The following is a 25,875-nucleotide window of genomic DNA, read 5'->3' as shown; positions in this document are numbered from 1 at the left end:
CTGCCGTGCACAAAAGCTGTTCTAAATGCAGGAAGTTGGGCCACTTTGCGGCAGTATGCAAAGCAAAAAAATATAATACGGGCATGAAAGTGAGCTCGGTAAGCGAGAGTGATACTGATGCGGATGCGGACATGGTGTTGTCCATTGATGGTGAGGACGGTAGAGTGAAGGGTCCCATTGGCTCCGTCATGATTGGTGTGATAAAATTGCCATTTACGGCTGATTCTGGTTCCCCCCTTACCCTGATCTCTGATAGGACATTTGATTCGAAGTGGCAAGATGTACGACTGCATGAGACGGATGTGAGTCCAAAGGCCTTCGGGGAACACGACATAGTGATGAAAGGTTACTTCTGGGACTCCCTCACCTTTCGAGGGCGCACTGTGAGAACAAAGATATATGTGGCTGAAAATGGGAGGAGCCTTGTGGGATGGAAGGACCTGGCGAAGCTAGGTGTGATGCTAGTCCCTGGGGCAGAAGATCCCATAGTTCTGAGAGATGACTGGGTCAATTATGTGCAGCCTGATGATTTACATGATGGATTAGCTGAGGTCCTCGAAATGTTTGACTCCGTTTTTGAAAACAAGGTAGGGTGTGTAAGAGGATTTGTGCATGCTATACGGTTAAAAAAGGGTGCCCTACCAATAAAACACAAAGTCAGAACGATTCCTCTTTCTGTAAGGGGGGAGCTTAAGGCTGTTCTTGATAAGCTGAAAAGGGAAGGAGTAATAGAGGAAGCAGGTGCATCAGAATGGGTGTCCGCAATCGTGGTGTCCAAGAAGAAGAGGACAGGGGACATTCGGTTGTGTGTAGACCTGCGATCACTGAACAGAAATATCCTGGTGAACTGCCATCCACTGCCCAACATTCAGGAGATATTGTCGGCCACAGCAGGATCGAAGTTTTTCACCCTGATAGACCTGAAGTCTGCATACCACCAGGTATGTCTCACGGAGGAATCCAAGGAACTTACCACCTTTATTACCCCGTTTGGAGCATACAGGTACATCCGTCTTCCATTCGGCCTTGCATCGGCCTCGGGCGTCTTTCAAAAGCTAATGGACCTCCTCTTCTGCGATATGAAGGGGGTTGAAGCATTTCAGGACGACATTCTGATACACACGGAAGACGAGAAGGGGCACTTAGAACTGCTGCGCAGAGTGTTGGAGGTGCTACAAAAAAGGGGGATGACAGTCTCCAAAGACAAGTGCAAATTCATGGAAGACAAGATAGAATACTTAGGGCATGTGCTTACCCCAAATGGCATTGCGCCGAAAGATGATTTAGTGAGGGCCATACGAGATGCCCCTTGCCCAGGAGACAAAGACGCCTTGCGATCGTTCCTGGGACTCAGCGAATACTATTCCAAGTTCATGCAAGGATACGCAACCACTGTGGAGCCTCTAAGGAAACTGCTACGGAAGAACGAAAAATATACGTGGACACAGGAACAAAGCACTGCCTTCGAATCCGTCAAACAGGCAATCGCCGCGGCCCCAGTATTACGACCGTACAACAAGGACCTCCGGAATGTAATCACGGTTGACGCTAGTGCCAAGGGAATCGGTGCAGTGTTTTGCCAATTCCAAGGGAAGAAGGAGAACACTGTTGCATTTATATCGCGGTCATTGAGCGAAGCAGAGAAGCACTACAGCACCATCGAGCGGGAGACGCTCGCGTGCGTCTGGGCCGTGGAGAAACTGAGAAATTATTTGTGGGGCAGGGAGTTCGAATTAGTCACCGACCACAAACCCTTGATATACATGATGGACGGTGAAGGACGTGGCAATGGCAAAGCCAGCTCTAGGCTCCTACGTCTACTGTCTAAGTTGCAAGAATATCACTTCACCGTCAGACACATCAAAGGGGGCCTCAACTGCAGGGCGGATTGCCTATCTCGCATACCGATCCCGGATGAGGAGAATGATTCCCTGGACGACACGGAGTGCGTTGTGGCAATGGTTGACGCAACAGCCATGTGCGAGGGATCCATATCAGAGGAAGAATGGTTGACGGCTCAGGAGAAGGACGTGACTATGCGGAGGGTGATGGACCACATGAAGGCTCATTGGCCCCCTATCCGGAACTTGCACGGGGCACTCAGAAGTTTCCAACAGATTAGTTCCGAACTCACCATCGAAGGCGGCTTTGTGAAGAGACACGAGCTGTTTGTACCTCCGGAAAGTTTAAGAGAAAAGCTAATCAGGATTGCCCATAAAGGCCACCCGGGCAATACCGCTACAAAGAATCTCCTCAAGCAGTACTACTGGTGGCCAGGGATGTGCAGCGATGTCAGCAGATTCATTGATCGGTGTGGACCGTGCTTAAGGGCCGATAAGCACTGGAAGACGACAAAAGGAGAGTTGCAGCTGGTGGACATACCTGCCGGCCCGTGGAACAAGATTGCCATTGATTTTGCGGGCCCATTTACAATGCTACCTGACGAGTGTAGACATCTCATCGTCCTTACGGATTACTTCTCCAAATGGATTCACTACAAGTTCGTCAGGGAAGTTACCACTGAACGAGTGATCAAGGCATTGACGAAAATTTTCGCGATTGAGGGACAGCCGAAGATCATGGTGTCGGACAACGGCACCCAGCTAGTGTCCAGGCGGATGACGGATTTTCTGTCCAGGTTGGGGATTAAGCAGGAGAAAACCCCGCTGTACAGCCCGAAGAGCAATGGGCAGGTTGAGCGTATGAATAGATTCCTCAAAGAGGGCGTGCAACAGGCGATCGCTTCCAACATGAATGTGAAAGCGTTTCTGGCGGACAAGGTGAACACTTTCCACAACACGCCCAGTGAGGTTACTGGACACACTCCGTTTTATTTGATGAGAGGGAGAAGATGCATGAGTGAGCTTACCCCCAAATTCAATAAGTGGTATGACATGAACCGGGAAATTGAGGCAGAATCTGATGAGAGATTGAGAGTCAAAGCAAGAATAGTGGCCAAACAGGAAAACAATAAGAGGTACGCTGACATGGTGAATAGAGCCAAAACTAAAAATATAGCGCAAGGGGATTGGGTATTGGTGAAGAAACCCAACAGGGTGATGAAGGGGGAGTCTGTGTTTCAAACCCCGGTGCGTGTGCAAGGAGTGACAAGAGGGGCAGTCTGTCTGGAAGGAGCGGGGTGGCGGAGCAAGGATGACATAGTTAGGCTCAAGGCTGGGCAAGAGAAAATCATCATGAAAGATGTCCGTGTGGATGGGGCCGAATGCACGGATGATGTTGACGAGTGGCAAACTCACGAAGCCAGGGATGTAGTCATTGATGAGGAGGAATGTGCGAATACGCCTTCCAGGCCAGGAATAAGTGGACAGGGGAGTGCGGAGCGATGCGAGAAGGCATGGCGTGGCTTGACGGCTGCCTCAGGACAGAATGGTCGCAGGCCCGAATCTGTGGAGAGCGACAGTCACAATGTAATGGGGTCAAGCCTAGAGGATGCGTGCGCCGTCAAGGCGAATTCACTTCAGTATGTTACTCCGAGCAGGCCAATTAGGCGTATCCGAGCACCCAAGAGGTTCGAAGATTTTGTTATGAGGTGAAGTTCCTTAAGTTTTCTTGTTCTGTTGAAAAGGGAGATGTCGTACGTGAGTTAACGCACGAGGCCGGAGGGACAGAACTAGTCTGTCTTCTATGTTTAGGCGCCTCATGACGCCACGACCAATCTGTAACGAGGATGGTCGTGACGTCAGGGGGCGGCGCGGCGGAAAGGCAGAGGCGCGAACAAAGCGCGGTGTTGCGGCCGGCCGGCTGCTCGTGGGCCTTATTTTCTTGTGGCAAGAATAAAAGATATTAACATGAAATCCGGCTCCCTCGCATCCTTCATAATTGCCACTACACAGTGTTGTTCTTAAATGTACATCAGATAGATTTGAGACTAATTTACAAAATATTAGCATTGTTAATATAGGGAAATAAACATTCTACCTTTTACAAAAGGTGTTATTCATGGCGAAATGGGTCATGGTGTATGATGATTACTGACTCCAAAGTTTAATAATCTTGATGATTTGTGTTGCATTTGGGATTTTTGGTGGGAATTAATATAAGCGAAGTCAAATGGGCCATCAAACCTCTAATGCGTCCTCTTATAAATTAAAGATGAGGAACCAAATAAGGTCAGATGCGCTAACAGTTAAACCAAGTTCTCGCCTTAGTTATTAAGCAGTCCATTGCAGAGCATTTTCTGGATTCAGAATGATACTATCACTCGGACATCATGTACTGCTATACCATTCTTTTAAGTCAGAGCTCCTCCTTATAGAATACTCGAATCTCAGTCGTCCTGTCGAACGCGATTCATAGGACATGATCAGACGTCTGGCGTCTGTACACCTGCCGCGCAATTTATATCGTCACTCCTGCTTGTAATATGAAAATCCTCCGCGTATTAAGTGGAGATGTAAAACAACCGAAACTGCAACTTGCAAAAATAAGAGAAGTTCTTTAAAAAAAAAAAACGTGTTTTGCTAAAGCAGTATTCAAGCAGCCATAGCCGAGGCTGGTGCGGACGCTATCTTGGAGAGTCAGCTGCTCCACCGCCTCCCCCTCCCAGGTCCGCCCACATCCACAGAACTGGTATTTCCAGCTCTTGCTCTGTTGATCAGCCGAGGCCAGCTACAGAAATACAACAAACCCGGAACGCTGACAGCGCTGCTTCTCCAGCCGCAGACATGGTGAAAGTGTCCTTCAACTCGGCACTCGGACAGAAAGACCCGCCAAAGGAGGAAAACAGTGAGGTGCTCATCATCCCCGAGCCCAAGGTGAGCCCCCAGGATAGAGGGGAGCTGCAGGGCGGCCGGGGCAGCGGGAGGGAGGGGCGCCTGCACTACCATCGGATTACATGTGTGGGGCTGGGTGGGTGCTGGAGGTCCCCCGCGATGTGTTTTTAATCCCAGATCAAGAACATATCTACAAAATGGCTGTTTCTGTTTAATTATAGAGTGCAACGCGTGTTTCCGTCGAATTTAATCTCAGTGCGTCTACACACGGACGTACCCGCACTCATATCACTGAGACTGGTGTGTGTTCGAGCAGAGGACAGTATGTACCTCCAGCAAAAGGCCCCGGGAATCTCCAAACCCTGTCTTAAAATGGCTGATGCGATTGCTCGCTTTCACTTCCGGTTTCAGCAAAAACCAGGAGGTACTGATGGACTAGTTTCAGAGGGCAGAGTCCTCCCTCCACGTTTGCCAAGGCAGTGTCACTCAAAAATAAACAAGCTGTCCACGTGCTGAAAGGTCCCGGCTTAGAGTGCACTTCTGTTCACACAGGCAAGACAAATGTCCTGTCCTCCCAGAGTCCAGAATTGTTTTCCAGTTCTTTTCTTTTTCGTACAGGAAAATGAAGGGAATCGGTGATAATTTATAGGAACGCGCAAAACGTGTGTCAGAATCACTTTTAAGCTGCTAAAACACGTACACTGGATTCATATTGTTTATATGACAACGTGCACTTTTATTAAAATAAGCAACTTTTATTATGTGATTTTTCCAAAATGTATGTGTCGATTGTACATTCACGGATACAGTTTGATCTGCATTTCTCCACATAAAACGGATTCAGAATAGAATGCACCTCCTACCTGTATGTTGTGTGATTTCATCTGATCAATTCTGTACGTGGTGTAATTTCTCATTGCTTGGTAACAGCCTATCGTTTATAATGAAAGGGGCACATAAGGCAACCTACATATCGCTGACCTTATCTTGCATGGAATTTGCTCTAAGCGCCGGCTGAATGCATTACTCATTTCCAGAACTCCGGGGTGCCTTCCTTTGTCCTTGGTAATGTAAAGTAAAGGTGTATTTTATCCCATATAATCGATAGATCTTGATACCGGCCAAGTTGCCCCATGTGACATTTTAAACTAGTCCTGCCTTTGTAGATAACAACCCTTTGCATGCTGGGGTTTTTATGCCCATACTAAAAGCATATGCAGATTAAACAGGAGGTACTGGTTGAAAATGACATACACAATAGAGGCCCATTTAGCCTTTGTCCTGTATGGCACCTTTTTCCTCTGCTCTTTGAATTGTGCCTTATCACCAGTACTTTGGGCTCTACTGATAAAGCACAACTGAAACAGCACTGATGAAATAAATTATAGTCATTATTTTCCTGTATTGGCTGGTGCTATGCTTTTTAGGTCTCAGCCTACTAGCCTTTGCAGCTGTCTGGTTTGCTAAAAACATCTTGGGGACGTTCAGAAAGTTGACCTAGGAACGCATTCTGCCTGTTGCTTACTGTTGACTTAGTGGTTTGTAACTCACATTTGTCTTGCTTTTCATTTGCTGGCTTTATTTGTTTTAGGTTGTACAGCCTGAGTTAGTACCTTCCCTTGCCAATACCTTCTTTACAATATCCTCCCTTTCTATAAACAAGCCTGAAAATCTTGTTTTTTATCTCTTCACATTTGCTGTGCATTCAAAAGACTGAAGTCAAATGTCAAGTGCTCTCTACAGAGTGCCGTTGTTTGCTTTTCTTTCTCTGACTTTAGAAGTGTTATTTCTGAAGTGTTGGAAACACATACCTTATATGATCAAACAAATCATTAGACCAAGAGATGCAATTTCCACACATTTTCGTGTGTGAGCCTTATAGTTTTATTAGTAACACTGTATGTTTGTGCAAATGTATTGATCATTTCAGTTGAAAATGTGTTGTCTGTAATGGCAGTTTGCTACCACACCATGAATACTCCACTCTACGCCACTCCACTCTACCGTGAACCACTCCACACCACTTCTCTCTACTCTGCGCACCATTCCAGGCAGTTGCACTCTGCAGCACTCCACTCTATGCAACTGCACTCTACCCCACTTCATGCTACGCCTCTCTACTCTACCCTGTACCACTCTATCCCAGTGTACTCTTTGCCACTGTACTCTACACCACTGCACTCTTTGCCACTGCACTCTACACCACTTGAGTCTAGGCCAGATCAATCTACTCTGCACAGCTCCACTCTGCACCACTGCACTCTATGCTAATTGTCAGAGAATCTGGATCCTCGGGGTTTGCGTCTTTTCCCAATATGTCCACCTCTTGGCAGCTCCAAACTCTACTAGCCGTTATAGCACAGAGTTAAAGAATGGCCAAGTGGGGGATGGGGTTTTAGGTTGGGAACAGCGGGGAAGGAGACCTGTGGAGGCAAAAGTTAAGAACACAATAACCAGATTATTCACATTGACTTTCATAAGCTTTGTTCATAATATCTATATACTGATAACATTAATGGTCAAGCGCTTTCCTATATCATGACCTTATTAGCTCTGGGTACCTGGAAAATAAAGAAGGATTATGCAAACTTTCATATGAGCTTTTTGTAGAATAAAATCTTATGTTCTGAACCTTGAACTGATTCAAGTTATTTCTTGGAATAGAAACTACCTAATAACAGTAATCAATAAACACATTAGTTTTCAGGAATAAACTGTGTTAGACTCATGAATGATACTGCAAGGACACACTATAACAGTAATCAATGGACACATTAGCTTTCAGGAATAACCTGCGACAAACTCATGAATGATACTGCAAGGACACACTCTGTCATGACTTTCAAGATTCAATTGCTTAGAAATTATTATACACTTTAAATATCAAATTGTGCATCAAGATTTCAATGCCTAGAAATGATCGCGCAATCTGCCGATCTGAAACACAAGGGTTAAATGCCAAGAATGAATCACGCACTCTGCCATTGATTCAACCATCAGGATTTAAATGTCAAAATACGATCGCGCACTATGCCAATCTGAGTTGCAAGGTTTTAATTGCCAAGAGTGAATTGCACACACTGCTGCCGATTCAACCATTAAGGTTAAATGCCAAGATACTATCGCGTACACTGCCGATCCGAACTGCAAGAGTTAAATGCCAAGAATGAATCGTGCACACTGCTGCCTATTCAACCATCGAGGTTTAAGTGCCAAGATAAGATCGCGCACAATGTCGATCTGGACTGCAAGAGTTAAATGCCAAGAATGAATCATGCACACTGCTGCCGATTCAACCATCCAGGTTTAAGTGCCAAGATACGATCGCGCACCGGGACCTCTGAATAGTGAGCACATGGAGCTGGGCTGGGTCCCTTAAATAGACCCAGGCCCGCCTACATGCCACAACCAGCCAGGCTGCAGGACAGGATTCTAGAAAGGCTCAAAATAGGGACCACACCCTAACCACACCCTGTAATCTTGCAGCAAAGTCTTGAAAATGAGCAATACATTGCAAACAGCATTAATGACGTTTCGATATGAATCTCTGCAATGCAAAAGGTTAACATACTGCATTAACACATAATGCATGAATTATTACATTACATAAGGTTTGGCTTTTTGCATTACGTCACCCGTAGAGCGCGCACTGTCCTGATGTTGAGACCAATACACTCTGTGCCAATGCACTTTACTCTGTAAAACTCACCTCTGTGCCCCTGCACACTACGCCAATCCACTGTACACCACTCTAATCTACTCTGCATCACTGCACTCTACACCACTTTACGCCATTACACTCACTGCCACTCTACGCAACTGCACTCTGCCCTGCACCACTCCTTTCTGCGCCACTTCACTCCACTTTTAACCAAGGCCCTCTATACCTGGGCACTCCACACAACTGCCGTCTATGCCACTGCGCTCTACTTTGCATCACTGTACTCTATGCCATTGCTCTCTACGCCATTCTATTGCACTCTGCACCAATGCACTCTGACATTCTACTCATCAAAACTGCACTTTCTGCCACTAAACTCTACACCATGCCACTCCACTCTGCACTACTCTACTCCACTGTGTGCCACTGCACTCTACGTCACTATACTCTACACCATTCTGTGCTACTCTACTTTGCACTACTCTACGCCACTGCATTCTATGCCACTCAACTCTATACTGCGCTCTGCATCACTCAACTCTCCTGCACTCTACTATGCACCACTCTAGTCTATGCCACTGCATTCTACAAGGCTGCAGTCAATGTATTTATAATTAATAAAGATTCAGCATCCTCCAAAGGTAAACACTCAAATAGTCAAGCAAGCGTGGCGATGTCGTCAACTTTTTTTTATTTCCCTTTATTTCTTTTCTTGACCAATGCATGACAATGCACAGCCAATGCTTTTCACCCTATCATGGGCTTTCTCAGGGTATATTACAATATGTTTGGCAACAAAGACAGTCATGAATTTCCAAGCCCAGTAATCATCCAGGATACACTTCTATCTCAATACGCCGTCTCATGTTTTGAGATCTCTTTTATAGTCTCGGCAGACTCGAGAAATATAATACCAGCTGCGAAAGGCTGTTAAGATCTACCGCCGCTGACGATCAGGTGTTACTAAATAATCAAAAGACCTTCTTGCAAAGCAGTACAAGCAGTTCATTGGGGAAAAGAAAAGACAAAACTATTATACTCGGTGGGAGGAAATGAAGGGAGTTATTAGGTCCGGGCACCAGAAACAATTCTGGAAATTAATGAAGCAGCTAATCAATTGCCATCCAGGTCCCATCCAATGTTCAAGAGAAAAGGACTCCTGGAAAACATATTTGGAAGATTTATATGGTCAACTAGATGAGCTGGTGGGTACACAGCCCACATCTCCCCAAATCATTCACTCGTCTCAGGTGGTTCAGAGGGAGTCTAAACCAAACCTGGTAGTCTGATTTGTTCTCAGTAAAGGACAGAACATCAGTTATAGTATCCCTTAAGTTGAGTTGAGTAGCAGGGCCAGGCAGTATTGCACCAGTAATAAAAAAAAACTAATAGTGACTGTGGGCCTGTGTGTATGCGGTGTGTTAAAGGGTATTCTTGACTAGGATGTATCCTTAATCCTGCAAAGGGTTGATGTTATGTTACAGCGTTTTATATAGTGCACGTACACCAAACCGTTTCATGGCACTGAAGGGAAAGCAATTAGAGACACTGCATAGTCAAGTATTAGTTATTATAAGCTTGCCTGAAAAGCCTGGTTTTCAGTGCTTTCCTGAACAATTGATAACTGTTAGCAGATCTTATCTCATAAGGAAAGGCGTTCGAGAAACAAACGCTGCCCAAACTATGCTTGAAGATGGGGACAAACAACAAGCTAAGTTGGGCAGAGAGTAAAGGACAGTGGAGGATATACCCCTGAACTTGAGCGAAAATGAAGGAAGGACTAATTCAGTGGAAAGATTTAAAGTTATTCTTTGCTCTTTAGGTAGCCAATGGAGATTCTTCATCAGAGGGGTAATATGGCAGTGTTTAGGTTGTTAGTAGATCAGGTGAGCCGCTCTATTCTGCACTACCTGCAATTTTTTAATGAGGCCTTTCGAAAGACCAGCATATAAGGAATTTACATAGTCCAACCTAGACAACACCAGAGCAACGACAGCTTGAACAAGAGCCTCAGGAGTAAGAAATGTGGCACTTTTCTTTATTATACCGAGCATTAAGAAGACAGAGGATATAACTGAACCAGTTTGAGGTTTCAGAGATAGGTCTGAGTCAATGGTGAACATGAGACTTTTTACTCCCTTTTTTTTCTTTACTTTTTTGTAGAAGGAGAATCTCCTAGCTGGGCAGGCAAAAATGACTCAGTCCAATAATCACGCCTATTTTTGGTTATAATGATCTAGGTTTTGTCTGTGTTTAATTTCAACTGGTTACCATTCATCCTCTCCCAGATGAACAACATAGATATTTCAAAATGCTTCTTAGATTTGGGGGAATAAAACCCCTGATAATATAACCTATAGTGAAGAAAGTATTTACAAACTGTCCAGCTAACAGTAGATTAATTGGTTAGACATCTCAGAGAAGGTTTTCTCAAAAATTCTCCTGCACCAATGAGAAGAATGGGTTAAGGCTAATCACCTCCCTCTTGGAAAAGGAGGGGAGTTCCAGGAAGGCCACTGCTTCTCGTTATGGGCATTCATTAGGAAATCTATGCCTACTATTCAGAATATGTGTTGTTGTTTTGATTTCCGCTCAGGTTCTGATACAGTGGACAGAGGGCATCTGTGGTCAAAGCTGAGTGCCTGGAGTTTCCCCCGGACCTGCCTCCTGCACTTCAGGAACTACACACATGTAATTGGATGGGTAGAACTGTATATATCAATGAGATTATCGGAAAAAATAGATATTAGAAGGGGGATGAGGCAAGGCTGTGTCTTTGAACCCACCCCTTTCAACCCTGATGTCGATGATTTACCTGTTGCATTAAAAAGAATTAAGTAATTCTCCCCTAAAATAGGAGCCACCCACATTCCTTGTTTATTATATGCAGACAATTTGATTATTCATGACTATACAGCCATGGATTTCCAGAGGAAATTAGACTCCTTAGTATTTATTGTACAGAAAAATCAATTAACTATAAGTTTGGAGAAAACGATTATTCAGATTTTTGGAAAAAAAGTAAATAGTTTTAAATGGCACTTGAAATCAAATCGATATCGTGACCATTACAAATATTTGGTTCTCACATTCTCAAGTATTCTGAGAAGGTGTGACCACACAAAGACCAGAATCTTGCTCCAGGGGGGCACTCTTGTAAGATTTAACAAAAATTATGCTGGCTTTTCTGGACCCCTCTAATGAAAGCATACAGTAGCAAAATCCCTCCGATAGCCCTGTATGGGGCAGAGATTTTTTTGCTTAGATCAAAGGTATTCTTGGGATGCTCTTCGCTAGGCCTAAAAAGATAATTGTGTTTACCAAACTTCTCAATGGTCCAAGGGATCCAGCGAGAATTCAGTTTGACATCCTGGTCCGTTATGGCTGGTATCCTTTTTCTTAGGTTTCTAAACCAACTAGCTCAGAGGGATCAGCCTCCTCAACTTTTGAGGTTGTGTTGGGAGGAGATCCTTGTTAGTGAAAGGGAATGGGCCAGAGCAATTGTCAGTAGGTTTAATGAGTTTAAAATGCTGTTTTCTTTGTTAGGGAAATTATCAAAATGGGATCCCTTCACCTCTAAATGCCTATTGAAGGGGTCAGCTGCCATTGTATTGACAAATCTTGATGTCAACTACTTGTTACCTTTACATATAAATTCATAGGGCCTGTGGATCTTTTTCCATATATGCTCAGTCTGCCTGATCAGAATTACCGATTAAGATTGCTCAGATTTTGACTGGGGTGTAATCCCGTGTTTTCTAATCAACAGTGATATAGAAACCAGCAAATCAATAATTGGGAGTGCCTATGTAGCCTAAAGAAGAAGTGGTCCATATGCCATATCTTGATTGTTTGTATTTTAAATCACTGCGAATTGGGTATTTAAAACCCTTATGTATCAAATATCGGACATTGTTTAGGTTGGACGGGAGTGCACTTTTGTCGGATATGAGTTTTTTTGATGTAGCTGTAGGCCTTGCATGTTTTTTGTCCTACATTAATAATTGAGGAGATTTTTAAAAATATATTTGTTGTATCTTATTATGAAATTATAAGGTCCGGTTTTGTGGGTTCATGATTTTATTAAGTGTATTGGTTTTATTGAGTTTTATATTCAATGTTTGTTTTAAGGACACGTGTCTTAATAAACTTTATTTTACTACCTACCTACACTTGCTGAGGTTCCATGCACCATGTTGGCCCTCTTAATGAACAACCTAATATATCATTAAGCATAGTTAAAAAATAGGATTTTTGCTTTTGGAACTAAAGTTTAACATTTTTTAGATGAAATTCATTGTAGCATGTGAACATTTAAATGCAGGATGGTAAGGTATCAAACAGACTAGTTGCGTTTAGACCAGTGGTTCTTAACCTGTGATCAGGGGACCCCGTGGGTCTGCAAAATCTATTCAGGGTGTCCACAGCTGCCTAGAAAATAAAATAATATAAACAAATTAATACAGTGTATATAAATAAAGAAGCAGAATGTAAAATTGAAAACTGAAAAAGTTCTATAAATGTGAAGGAATTTCACATTGGAAGCTAAGAAGTAAGTTTGTATCCTCAGATTGATTTGTGGGAGCAGCGCAGGTGCATCAAACATAATATAGTGTGGCTGATTGGTGGCCGCAATTTAATTTAGAAAAGCTCCAACCTTCTCATTAAAATTTAAAAAAATGATTAATTTTATATTTGTGAATTAGATAAAATATTTAATAATTTATGTATTTATTTTAATAATGTTTATTTATGTAATTGTTTGTATTGTTTTGCGGCTGAAATCATTGAAAATGCTTACGCTAGGATCCCAAGATTCCACTAATGACTCAGCGGTGGTTCTCAGATTCTAATCATAATACAGTGGGGTTCCTTGGATTACAGTAATGATTAAGTGGGGGTCCACAGAAGTCAAAAGTTTAAGAACCTCTTGTTTAGATGAAGGCAAGGTAGTTCTTAGTTTTAAAATGATATATATATATATATATATATATATATATGTAAAATATTATACACTAATCAGTTTTTATGAGAAGTGGGGGGAGTAGCTGTTTGAAAATGGGTCCAGGTGTGCTGGAAGGCCAGCAAAGCTGGGCGTGCCCTTTGTGGTTTTTGAGTTCAAGTTGGAAGAGGTGTGTGTTGAGGTAGTTTTGAACATTTAGTGTTAGGTGGGGCCTCTGAGGTCATCTGGGTGTGCATGTGAGTTAGAAGGGTCCCAACAGGTAGAAGGACTGGCATCTAGATATGGCACAGGGTGACTTAGGCCTTGAGAAAGCTACTTGCCTGCTCAATATGGTGAGTCAGATTTTATCAGGCCAAGCTATATTTAGGACCTATCCGCCCTTTCTAGCGAGTTGACAAAGAACAGGTGTTATGTTCAGTCAGAAAGTGAAGGAGCAATAAAGATGACATTAAATCTTGTTTTTATCTTGTCACATTTGCTCTGCGTTCAGAGACAGAGGTTGAAAGTCAGTTTACAATTACTTTTCTTTCTCTGACTTCAGAGTACTAGGGTTTTGTAAAGTGAACTGTCTGAATTGCTGTTCCATGTGTGAAATGAAAGGCTGTGTAGGGTATCAGGTTTTTCCTAACACGTATTTAAAGAGCTAATAAGTAAATTGTGCAGACATTTCAAAATACATTTCAGTAGTCGTTAAAGCCCATTTTTGTACTACTGTGTGATGGATGTTTTTTTTATAGGATGCAAAACAAATCCCTACACTTCACTTGGTGATGTGCAAATGATAAATATGTTTTATGAATTTACTGGCAGTAAATAACAGTGGAATGCCATGTCATGCTTCAGTGATATATTTATTAAAAGTGAGTGTTTAAACATGAACTGAGAAACACTCCTGCCCCTTCCCCGATGACAATGCTATTATTAAACTGAGGCAAGTCAGGGATCATTTGTACCCTATATGTCGGCTAGATTCTTATTACACATGGAGCAAACAATTAGACTATTTAATCAAACAAAAGAGTTTTGTACAGCAGAAATGCTCAACTCGCATATTTGAAGATGCACTCCTATGTGAGAACGAAGAAAAAGGCAACTCTGTAAAATAAAATATTTGCCAATGATCACACAGTTTGAGACCAGTTTAAGAGTGAAGTACATTACAGTTGGGGCGAGTAGATTATTCAAGTTACTCAACCTGCAGGTCTAGTAACATTTTTATGAGTTTTTGAGGACTGTGACTTGAGGGCAGCAATCAGATGTGCTAGAATCTGTTCAGTAGATTTTGCTGTGATAGCTAGCAAATAATAACTTGTGAGTTTCATATATACAACAATCTGGATTTTCCTTATCAACTTCAGAACCCCTTGATTAGTCTGTGGAACTGGCCACAAAAATTAAACGAATCAATTTTGGTGGAGATATGCCAAACACACCACCAGTTAGAAATGGGGTCTCACTTGGCTTTACCATCTGTATTATATCTGAAATATGAACATGTTTACATAAGTAAAAGTCAGCTTCATGCATCTTGTGTGAGTCTGAGGTTGTGGTTCATTTTTAATAAATAATGATGGCTACAGTGTATGAAAGTACTACATGTGATCTTGCTCCTATGATCTTTCTTAGTGTTGGTAGTTTAACTTCTAGTCACAGGTGATGTGCATCAAATCGTATTGTAAGATGGGTCCCAGAAACCCTCACCTAGTAGATTTGGGTTTTTGCACCTCTTCAGTTACCACATGTAGTGTGCAGGAAAAAGGAAAAAAAAAAGGTTTTCTGGTGTTTGTTTATGAGAAATTTTACCTTCAACCTTGTATGCTTGACACACCAGCAAGAAAGAGAAATTACATCTACTTTCAGCTGTGTCATTAAAATGCTATCGATCCACTGAGATAAATGACTGTGCCCATCGCAATGAAAATAGTGTTATATGTTGCATTAATTAAACAATACAAGAAAATGTATTTCAAATATGCATTTCTGACAAAGGATATGAAAATATGTTTACCATTACGAGTGCTATTTTGTGTATTGTAGTGTTGTGTACTACTTTTGGGTTTACACTCATCTTCTATCTCAAAGTTCCTCTTTTGGAGCAGCATTATTTTGTGTTTCCTCATCAAATCTTGCATGCTTGCACTGGCAAGAGTGTTTGCGGTTGTGTAAAAAGACGCAAGCTGATACATGTTCTGATGTTTCACTGCTAAAGGCTTTCAATTTAAAATTTCTGTTTTTTCATGTAATCCCCCTTTTAACTGCACAACTGAAATATGAATACCAAGTCACTGAAGCCTGAAATTAATCAGAGTGGGTTGAGGACAGTCATGCCCTTTAAAGGAGAAGCATTGTTCAATGAAAATGTAACAAGGAATTTCAAAAAATTATTTTCCGATAGTGGTCCTTTCTGCTATCCTGCTTTGCCGGAGGGAAAAATACATTTTTGGAGTAACTTAGTTTGGAAAATCGGCTGATCGACCTTCCCCCTGTTGTTTGTATCTATAAATTTATGTATGTGGTATTTCTATAGCCCAAACCTTGCCAAAAGGCAGTGGAGCACTGTACGTATTCAAAGACAAGTCAACTAGTGATAAAAAAATAGTTAATGCACTGTGATGTACTGTTCTTTAAAGAGGTGAGTTTGGAACTCATTTCTAAATTGGAGCAGCTTTGGGGGATTGCTGATGAATATAGAGATGTTTTCCAGACCCTTGGGTGCATAGATGGAAAAGACCTGCTGTCTAGTTTCTTTTTCCTTTTTACGCTTCCTAGTCTTTAGGCTGATGGTGCCCTAGCTGCTGATGTGTCAAGTACCACCAGAGATGGTGAACTTCTCTGCAAGATAAGCAGTGGTGCTGCTTGTGATGGTTTTGTAAATTATGCAGTTAGTTTTGAAGATGGTGCAAGCTGGTAAGGATGCCAATAGCGTTCTGTCATAACAGAGGTGATGTGGTCATATTTCTTCAAGCCCTGGATAAGACATGCTCCTGCAATTAGAATGCCCATGAGGAGTGCAGGTGTGGAGTCTGTGTAGCCATGGAGTGAGACATTACCACCATCCAGATGCAAGAGTGCTGGGCTTAAAGAGGAGTTCTTAAGTTTCTTTCTGGAAGAAACAATTTTACTTTATTTAGAGGAGAGAGCTGGTACCTCGCTGTCTTTCAGTTTTTAGCAGTGTGTTCCTTGAGGGTGAGCTTGGTGTCCAGGGTGAATACAAGTGACTTGGCATTTGGTGAAAGTTGGGATTCGAAGCCATCAAGGCTCATGCCATTGAGCTAGGTTTCTACTGTATCTTGTTGTTCCTGGCAACTAGCAGGAATTCCATCTTTGTTGGTTTGAACTTCAGAGAGGCATTGGGCATCCAAGTGTGTGTGATGTGCAAGCTGTGTTTGAGTTGTTGGATGTCTGAAGCAGAGGAGACTTGAAAGTAGAGTTGTGTGCCAGCATCACATTGGTGAATCTTGATGATGTTATCTGTGACTAGAGTACCAAGCAGCTCCACGTAAAGGGTGAGGATGACGGCAGACCATATGGAACCGTGGGAGACTCCACAGATGATAGGGATATTTTGTGACCTGTTGGTTCCCATGTGAAAAAACTGATGTCGGTTGTAAAGGTAGGAGGAGAACCAGTGAAGGACATTTTTGGAGAATCTCATGCGAAACTCCAGTGTGTGTTTGAGGATGGGATGGTCAACTATGTTGAAGGCAGCAGAGAGGCCTAGCAATATAAGGAGGCAAGGGTAATCTTTTTTTGTGGTCGAGGGCATCACCTACGGTGTGTAAGATAGGTGGCTGTCTGCTGCAGTGTGGTCAGACGCCTGACTGGTAGTCATGCAGGTAATGGTTAGCATTGATGTGATCTTGGAGTTGAACATAGACTGCTTTGTCAGTGGCCTTGCTGATGAGTGGTAGGTGAGGGATGAGCTGGTAGTTGGCAAGGTCATCAATTTAGTGTAGGTTTTTTTAGGTGGGGGAGGATCTGGCCTGTCATGAGAGCTTACGGGAAGATATGTTGAGTGAGAGAGGCACTGACATTGGTAAGTAGAGGTAATAGAGGGTTCGCAGAGAGAGCTTCATGGAAAAGTTGATGGCAAGAGATATTCTTTATAAGAAATTGCTTTGAAGGAGTTGAGGACGTCAGCTAGATCTGGGAGAGATAGGGCTTTGAAGGCTGAACAGGATGGAATTCTCCAGAGGGGGGTGAGTGTAAGAATTGGAGTAGGATTGGTGTTTTTAGTGTTCTGTCAGATCTTACGTATTTTTTCAATGAAGAAGAGGTTGATGCATTGCTCTTTTCTATGGATTGTATAATAGGTGTGCGTGTCAGGGGTTTGATGCAGTGCTTGATTGAGCATTCTCCTTCTGTTGCTGGTTTCATTGATGGTATAGGTATAGTTCTTTTCTTTTATTGATGTGATGCTCTGTGAGTGTTGTACGTAGGACTTCAGTATCAAGAGGTCCTCTTGAGTTCTGGTTTTCTTCATTTTTCTTTCCTGTTTGCAGATGGATGTCTGGTGCATGAAGAACTATAGAGCGAGCATTAATGAGCATGAGTTGGAATGTGTGTTCTGTAGTTTTAGGGTGCACGGTAGTTAGTGGAATGTGTACGAGGTTGGGTCTATTTGTTGTGTGATTGTTATGTGAGCGTCTGGGTCATCTACATCTGGGTACGATTGTGAGGACTGGCAATATGGTGCCTAGATTATGATCATAATTTTATGTAACCTTTTAAGGTACACTGAAACAGGAGTTCTGGTCCTAGCAGGCCCAAACAGGCAATGCCCTTTTCTCTGTCAGCCCTTTAATGAGGATTCCTGGGCAAAATGACACTCTGAAGAGTTGGCTGAAGGAGGATGAAGGCAGGAAGTGATGTCACTTCCTGTGCAGCTGGCTGATGGGAAATTATGCCTCTTATTTCAAGAGACCTCTTGGTGGGAAACCTGTGATGTTGCTTTCTGTACAGATGGATGATGTGAAAGGAAATCCTCTTGCTTGGCTTTTTGGTGGGAAATCTGTAATGCCACATCTTGTGCAGATGGATGGTGGGAAATGGAGCCCTCTTTGCTACTTCTTTTAAAAACGGTTTTGGGGAAATCCTGTGATGTCACTGCCTGTGCAGATAGACAATGTTGCTGATGAGGCCCAACTTCCTTTTGTGACATGGATTGTATGACTGAACGTATCATTGAGCCATGCTTGGTATTGCACCTGTGAAAAGTGTGCCATGCCTTGATTGTGTCCCTAGTTTCACGGGACAGCCTTGTTTTACTTACACCTCAGCAGGGGGTGCGTAGCCATGTATTTGTTGCGGGTATAAACAATGCCTGACTATAGGTTAAGAAAGAGGAATGGTCTTCTGGTCTAGGGTTGCTTTATTCTTCTGACCCCCTGTCCCAAGGAAGACTAGTTTAAAATGCTCCCTTTTCACCTTCACATTTGCTCCCTATTTCATTTCAATGAGAAAACACGGCTCCTGTTCTCCAGTGCCTTGATTCCAGATGGCTGCTGCTATCTGGACAGGATCATAAAAGTATATGACCCCGTGTTGGATTTGTGTCTAGTCTTTTCAAGCTATTCACCTCCTGTAACCAAGATTGGAAAATCAACACCTTTGAAAAAGCTACAATTTTTAGACAAGCACACCAGAAACTCTCACTTTTCTAAATTCAAATTCACGTTCTTACTGCCCAATTAATGAACGTTGTCAGAAGAGCTTTTGAAACCCTATGAATCCCTAGAAAATACCTCAGTAAGGTCACATGACAGAATGTGCAGTCTGGCACAAAAACGTACCATTTTCCATCCATTCTGCCACACTCTGGGACCCATCCCCCTTACCTAAATCAGAGCCTTGCAGAAAGTGCTAATGGATCAAATAAGTGTCTTGTGTTGGTGTATTATTCTAAACAAATCGACATAAATATTGAAAAAATATATGAGCACAAAATCAGCTAAGTGTTTGTTCTGTTAACGCTCCATAAGAAATCAATTTATGGATCAAATATTCCCCACATTGAAAGTCAATACCAGTCTGCAACAGGTGCGTCTTTTTTAATAGTTTACTTCGGAAGCTGATGATTTCTGTTCCATTTTCAGGTGTAGGCAATTAACAGATTTTAGGCCTGGCCTAGGCAGTGCAGGCGCTGTCTCGGGCATGATGTTTTAGATCTGTGGGTTTTACCGCCCCTATCTCTTTTCATTTGTTGCTTCATGTGCCTTTAGAAATTCCTTGCTTTTTAGTGGCTAGTCGTTGCCATTTGTCCCTCCCTTTGGCATGTTGTTCCCTCTCATGCAACTGGCCCTGTTACATGTCTCATTTCGCTTCTGGCCATTTGTTACTTTCACTCACTATTGTTTCTTGTTTGACGCAGCTCAGGTTTGCCTTGTGGAAACAAACGTGCTTCGCTGACATTCACAGCTTTTTTAAATACAGTAAATACAACGTGTGCATTGACTGCTGTGCTCCAGTGGGCTCCTCTTTTTTTTACGAGGTGAGTCATTTCACTCAATTTAGAACAGAATGAGCCGATTTAAAAAAATAAATAAATAAATAAATCCCCGTATAGACCACCTTATCTCCATCAGCGGAAGCATTCATCATCTTCCCCCAGTGGGATTGTGCAGGGAATACCTGAAATAACCCCATGCATTGAATGCATCTCTCCTGCAGTTCTGCCCGTGGTGGTTAAAGGAAAACGTGAACATTAGGGCACATTTGTGTACACCGAGTAGTAGTACAAGCATCAAGGTTGGCTTTTGCAATGTCATACGTGTGGAAGAACTTAGCTGAGAACTGGACATATTTTGTTCTTTCATTGTGGTGGTTGGATGTGTTTTTGCAGCATTGGCTTTCAAAGCCCAGTTGCTTTGTTATGCAGCCACCAGCAGTCAGTCCCCTACTCTGGCAGCTAGTTGCCTTTTGCATAGGAGATGCACAGCTGGTGAGCCCATGCATGGAATTGGCAAACGGCAATCTTTTTTCATCTCACACAATGCGAAACAATAACAGTCTGTGCTTGTTTACATTGCTCAAGCAAACTTCTTAGAGAAGCAACAGAAATAGGGATGAACAAATTACCGTAATTGTTGTAATGCACATTGTCTGTGCTTGCTTTAATATGAAACGTAGGGGGGAGGGGTTCCTGCCTCTCTATTAACCGTGCCCTTGTGTGTGTTTTTTAAAGAATTGCATATAAATGCTGTGTGTACTTGTCTGTTTGGTATTCTGAGGTCAAACAGTTGTAGATTTTGAACAAGCTAGTTTTGTAGGCATTGCTGAGACTTGGCGATAGTGCAGTGTGTGGACATGTTGATATGATGCTGTAAATTGTATAGTGCTTTTTGCCCTCATAAAGTCAACTCAAAAGGCTGGGAGAATTGGTGGAAAGGTAAACAAGCATTGGCAAAGCAAAAAGGTCTCACCTATATAATATCTATTGGCTTTGTCAATATTTTTTAACTATGTTGCATAGCCGCAGGGCCACTCTGCAACATGGCCGGAAGTAAAAAACATAAAAGCACAATGATGTGGCAAGTGTTGACTGCTTCATACTGCTTTAACTTTTTTTGTTTTACTTTCAGCTGTGTTGCAACAAATCCAATAGATATTTTATAGGCAAATCCCAGTGGCATTACCAATGCTTGTTATATGCTAGTTTATAATTCTATTGGTTACCTGAAGACTTTAGTGAAATTTTGATTCAGTGAGTTTTTCTAGTCCATATTATGTTATTGTACTCAAAACTTTAATAGCTTTATTAAGTCTACATTTTCTACCAAGTACTCTTTCACTTAGTTTTTGTGTGATAACCCATGCTATGTTATGCTGTTGAGCGTACATTGTGATCTGCGATTTGGTACACTACACTTAGAATGTCATTTTACTTTTGGGTGGGAATGTCATTTTATTTTTCAGTCGGAATGTCATTTTATGTTTGAGTCGAAGACTGGCTTCTAATATTTAAAAAAAGGTGTTTTTTTTGCGTTTTACAGACCATGTATGCGTACACTAGCCACTAGCTTATTTTAATTGATTACATATGAAGTTTGCCTTGTAAGGCAGTGAACTGCTTTTTCATCTACTCCCTTCATTGGTTCAGTAATGAGCAACACAGTATGAAAGTGGCAAATGATGATTATTATTTTAAAATATGAGGTTGCTGTATTCATGCAAAGCTTTGTGCAGAAGAGTTTAGTTATCACGTGCAGGATTACTCTTGCACTGCCAGTTTTCACAGAACTCAGAATAAAGAGCTTGTTGTCTAAGATCAGATAAATACAATGGGAGTCCGGATATGAAGCCAAGAATTCCCTGTCACGCTAGGTTCTCGGAACTCTTATTCAAATATATCCCAATACATTCTGTCGAGCACAGACGCTCGGTTTCCCAGTTTGTGAAATCCCGTGTGATATGTAGGAGGGAAGAAAGGACTAAAATAGCTGTGTGAACGTAGGTGAAATATCTTCAGTTGCACGCCTTTAGGAGGAGGGTTCCCATCTTCTTGCCCTAACGTTCTCGACCACAGTCTACATCTGTGTGTTGTGAGGTTGGGAGGTCTTCTAATACCCTTGACCATTCCAACATCTGCAATGGCTGAATCCTTCATTGACAACACCAGCTTCTAAATATGTTAACATTTTGTCCACGGCGTTATGAATTCCAGGGTGCGGGAAGATACCCCATTTATGTTTGACAGTGGAAGATGGGACTGACGTTTTCGGTCGATGGGTGCCTGATTGACAGTTTAACTTTATTTAGAAATGTATTGAAGAGCACAAAGTAACGTTTTGTTTATATCTGCTGCTGGGCGACTAAAGAATTGTGGGTAATGAGAGGCGTAACTACCGTTTCCTGTCATCTTTGATAATGAGTCCATATTCGGTTGCCTACCAGTTTACACACCTCACAACACTTTTACAAAACGGTTGCTGGAGTTAGTATTATAAAATCTTGATTTGCTGTAAAACGGTGCTACAATATGATGCACTGCAGTAGAACTTCATCCCGCATATATTTCATAAGTAGATTTATGTGGTCAAATACATGCATTTGTGTGCATAACCAAGGTAGTTTATCTGATGAATTGTGTCCAGAAGGGTCTGAACCTGAATACATTATTTTCAGGACTCAAATTCTGATCTCTTAGAGTGCGTGATGTTACATAGTGTTGGTAAGCGGTTGGATTACATTCAGAAATGTTGATTAGATTTTTAGCCTGCAAAAAAGAATGCTAATGCTGTAATATTCTAAATGAATATTTGCTGTGTTTGACAACTTTTTGTCAAATGACGCGTAGAAAAGCATGTCTTGGAATGGGCCCAAGACTTGTGGAGAGCTCCCTGCTGACATTGCTGTATCCTGCTATTATCTCTCTCACGAGCGCCATGTTCTAGATAAAGGGGCATCACATTTCAGTAGCTTTCAGGTTTGGTTTAAATTGTACTTCAGTTTCCTTAATGACACATCTATTAAAAAATACAGTAGAGAGTGGAGCTGAAACACAAACGTGTGTTTTTTAGGTCGCGCATAGTAGCGCGCAAGCGCTGATTCTCCATCGTTTTGGTATGTGTCTGGGCATTTAGCAACGCTCACCTCACGCCCATCACTATCACTCGTTCGTGGGCTTGCCCTTCTAAAAATCTTTTGATGACATTGGTAAATGCTTTACATGTGTCCCTCCTTGGGGAGATTTTGTTACCGCCTTGGCCATCGCCCCTGTTACATGGCTAATTGCACTTCTGCTGATAAGTTTGACTGCGAGCGAACTTCTTTTTCCTTTTGTATGTTTCTTCACACTGATACTCATGGCGACCATAGCGCTGTGAATCGGCTCGTGAAACTATTTCACTTTTAATTTTCAATGTAAGTGGCAAGAAAAGTCTGGTTCGGAGTTTACAACGCTAATAGCGCTAACTCTAGCACATGCGAGACCCGTTGCATTGCAAACGCTTGTTGATGATTGGTGCTGAGCATATCGGTTAACTAGCATGGGGTTTTCTCTTGGTATTTTATGTTAAATAATAAGCATCTCTCTTGACAATCCACGTGACCGGGTTAGTCGGGCGTTTGCTATAATTACTCCTTTACAGTTCATAAGTTGCCTGCCTGAAAGAAGAGCAGTGTGTTTCTATTCCCTAAGTGCAGCTAATATTTCCTGTGGGAGGCCTGTTATGTCTGGCAACGAAAGGTGCTCATTTTTTTCAACACTGGCTGTTCTCTTTCTCTCATCATCTTTTTTTTTCAAACCGTTTTATTGATTCTAAGAAGATCTCATGAACATACATGATTCTTTCCATCCATATCAGTTTCCAGCTACCCTTTATTCGGTGCAAGAAATGTGACCTTAGCCGTCAGTCCCTGCGGTGTGTCGAGCACGATATGTTTGTTCGAGCTCATAGACCGGTTCGCTGTGAGGATATTCCGCTGCCCCGTGCTCATGCCACAGCGTTGAGTGTAGCAGTTTTGGGACTGAGGACCGTGCATAAACATGAAGACTAGTGAACAGAGGAAGAACGCTAAGGCAAGCCTGACGTGTTTGCCTATGTCAGTGAGTATCCGTTGTGGTCTGTCATTAGAATATCATGTTGGAACCCCGGATTAGGCCTTCCTCAAGGGCTTTGCCCTAAAGCGTTTCTCTACCGTGTGGGTCTCCCCTCCTAGCCCATCAGACATTTCCACATTGGTTTTGGCCTCTTCTTCCTTATTCAAGACCTCAAGGAGGAGACTGTCTCACACTCTTGCATTTTCCATTCTGGTATTTGCTCTCCTCCTATCTGCATGTATGCCTTCTGCTTCCAACCCCACCCATCTAATTTATCTCCGCTGTCCACATTTTTACCGCGGTTACCCTTGCAGCCTTTCAGTTCATAGCTATATTTCTCTTGTTCACGAAGAGCAACAGGACTATGAATTTACACCGATTCCTTTCTGTTTGGAGCATTTCATTATATCCAAGAGGCAGGTTTCTGTTTTGAGGTGGGCTCTCTTCTCTGTAACCACCTCCAGAGTGTCAGCAACGACTCCCAAATACTCAGCTATTACTGGACTGTTCCATAACTTATGGCAGAAATTCCCTTCCTTGGCTCTGCAATGTGGGCGCTGTTCATTGGGGAGCGCATACATGTTTGAAAGGTTATTGGGGTCGAGAGATGTTCTGTGGAGTATATTACATTGAAGCGACTTGAAACGTGCATTTCTGAACACTTTTGGGGTGTTCCTGAGCATCAGCACTCTATTTATGTCCTCCAGTTCCCGGCCCCGGTCCTGCAACTACCTTTTAAAAAAAAAATCTTTCCAATGTAAGCTTCTGTTTTATCTACAAGGGCCAAGTAAAGCACTGTTTACCTGGATCTGTCGCAGCATCTGTTGCAGCTTTTCTTCCAGCTTTTCTTCCCTACGGAGAGCAGCCAATGAAGAAATGAATTCTACTGTGTAAGGAGGGCGCAGCCTTCAAAGGGAAGAGAGTCTAGTCGGGTTTTGAACTAATAATCTGATGGCTAACTTGGAGGGGCAGGAGACAAGCTGAGTGGGTGGATCTTCTAGACTTGCTTTGTCTGTGTAGACCCTCCTCACCTTCCAAAACAAAAACTTCAAATGCTTGAGGGGCTGCCACTGACATCCTGGTTAGGGTGCAAAACCTCTGCTAGATGTCTGCTACACAGACCATCACCACTATGAGCTAGAAATGTGCTCTCTGCAAGTGTTTCCAGCTCACAGTGTGATATCGACTCCTCACTGGGTGACCATGTGAAGGCTGCTGGTATTGTGTGATACACAGTCGTGTTGTGTGAGGTGACGTGTCTGCCTATTATCTATTTTAATATGTCTGTTACAGTACCAGTTTGTTTAAACTGTCCTGCTGGACCCCCTCAGTTTGGACCAGGACTGCAAATTCCTGTACCTCGCTAGCCATGTACCAGTTTCCAAGGGTGTCCAGTATTGTCTCCATCCAGGTACCAATCGACGACCCATTGAGTCTCTGTGAGCCCTAGAAAATTCAGACACTGGTGCTTCAACCTCTGGCTGTCCAGCCCTCCTAAAGCTCTTCTGCTAGCAATAAAACCGCTATTTTAAGCAGACCAGCCTAATTTCAGAATCATTAGCCTAACTAGGTCATCCTCCTCCATCATTGTTAGAAACAATATTGCCTGCCATTTTGGTTTTCATTGCTGCTTGGTTGCCCAGTATTTCTAATTCAGTACTCTAAAGACACACTTAGATGGGGCAGTCAGGTTTTTTTCCAGTAGCACCCTGTGTCTCCCTGCATTCCATATAAAATCAAAGAGGATCTGATCGGTCATCTGGATCAGTCACCTTGGCAGCAGCACTGATAAGCTGGTAAGAAATACAGTGGTGTAGTAAAACTCACCATTTTCACCATTGTCATATGCCCAATTACTGAGAACTGCAGGGACATCCAGAACTTGAGACTACTTCTGATTGACACAATGGCCTTTACGCACCACAGCAAAGCAATTTCCAGCACTCAGTCTCGTCAATGAGTGCTAGTGCCATAAATG

At 42.7% G+C, this 25,875-nt stretch overlaps 1 protein-coding gene across 1 annotated transcript in view; it reads left to right on the top strand.

Annotated features, from left to right (window-relative positions):
• Window positions 1–4,183: 4,183 nt before the first annotated feature.
• Window positions 4,184–25,875, top strand: part of ITM2B (integral membrane protein 2B) — a 144,118-nt gene continuing 122,426 nt past the window's right edge. Inside the window, exon 1 of the mRNA XM_069205382.1 lies at window positions 4,184–4,775. Coding sequence (XP_069061483.1) covers window positions 4,686–4,775 — 90 coding nt within the window. The 5' untranslated portion in view covers window positions 4,184–4,685. The remainder of the gene's footprint in view (window positions 4,776–25,875) is intronic.

The sequence above is a fragment of the Pleurodeles waltl genome, chromosome 8 (assembly GCF_031143425.1).
Source record: "Pleurodeles waltl isolate 20211129_DDA chromosome 8, aPleWal1.hap1.20221129, whole genome shotgun sequence".
Taxonomy (NCBI): Eukaryota; Metazoa; Chordata; class Amphibia; order Caudata; family Salamandridae; genus Pleurodeles; species Pleurodeles waltl.
The sequence above is the reverse complement of the archived record's forward strand: the minus strand, read 5'-3'. Positions and strand labels throughout refer to the sequence as shown.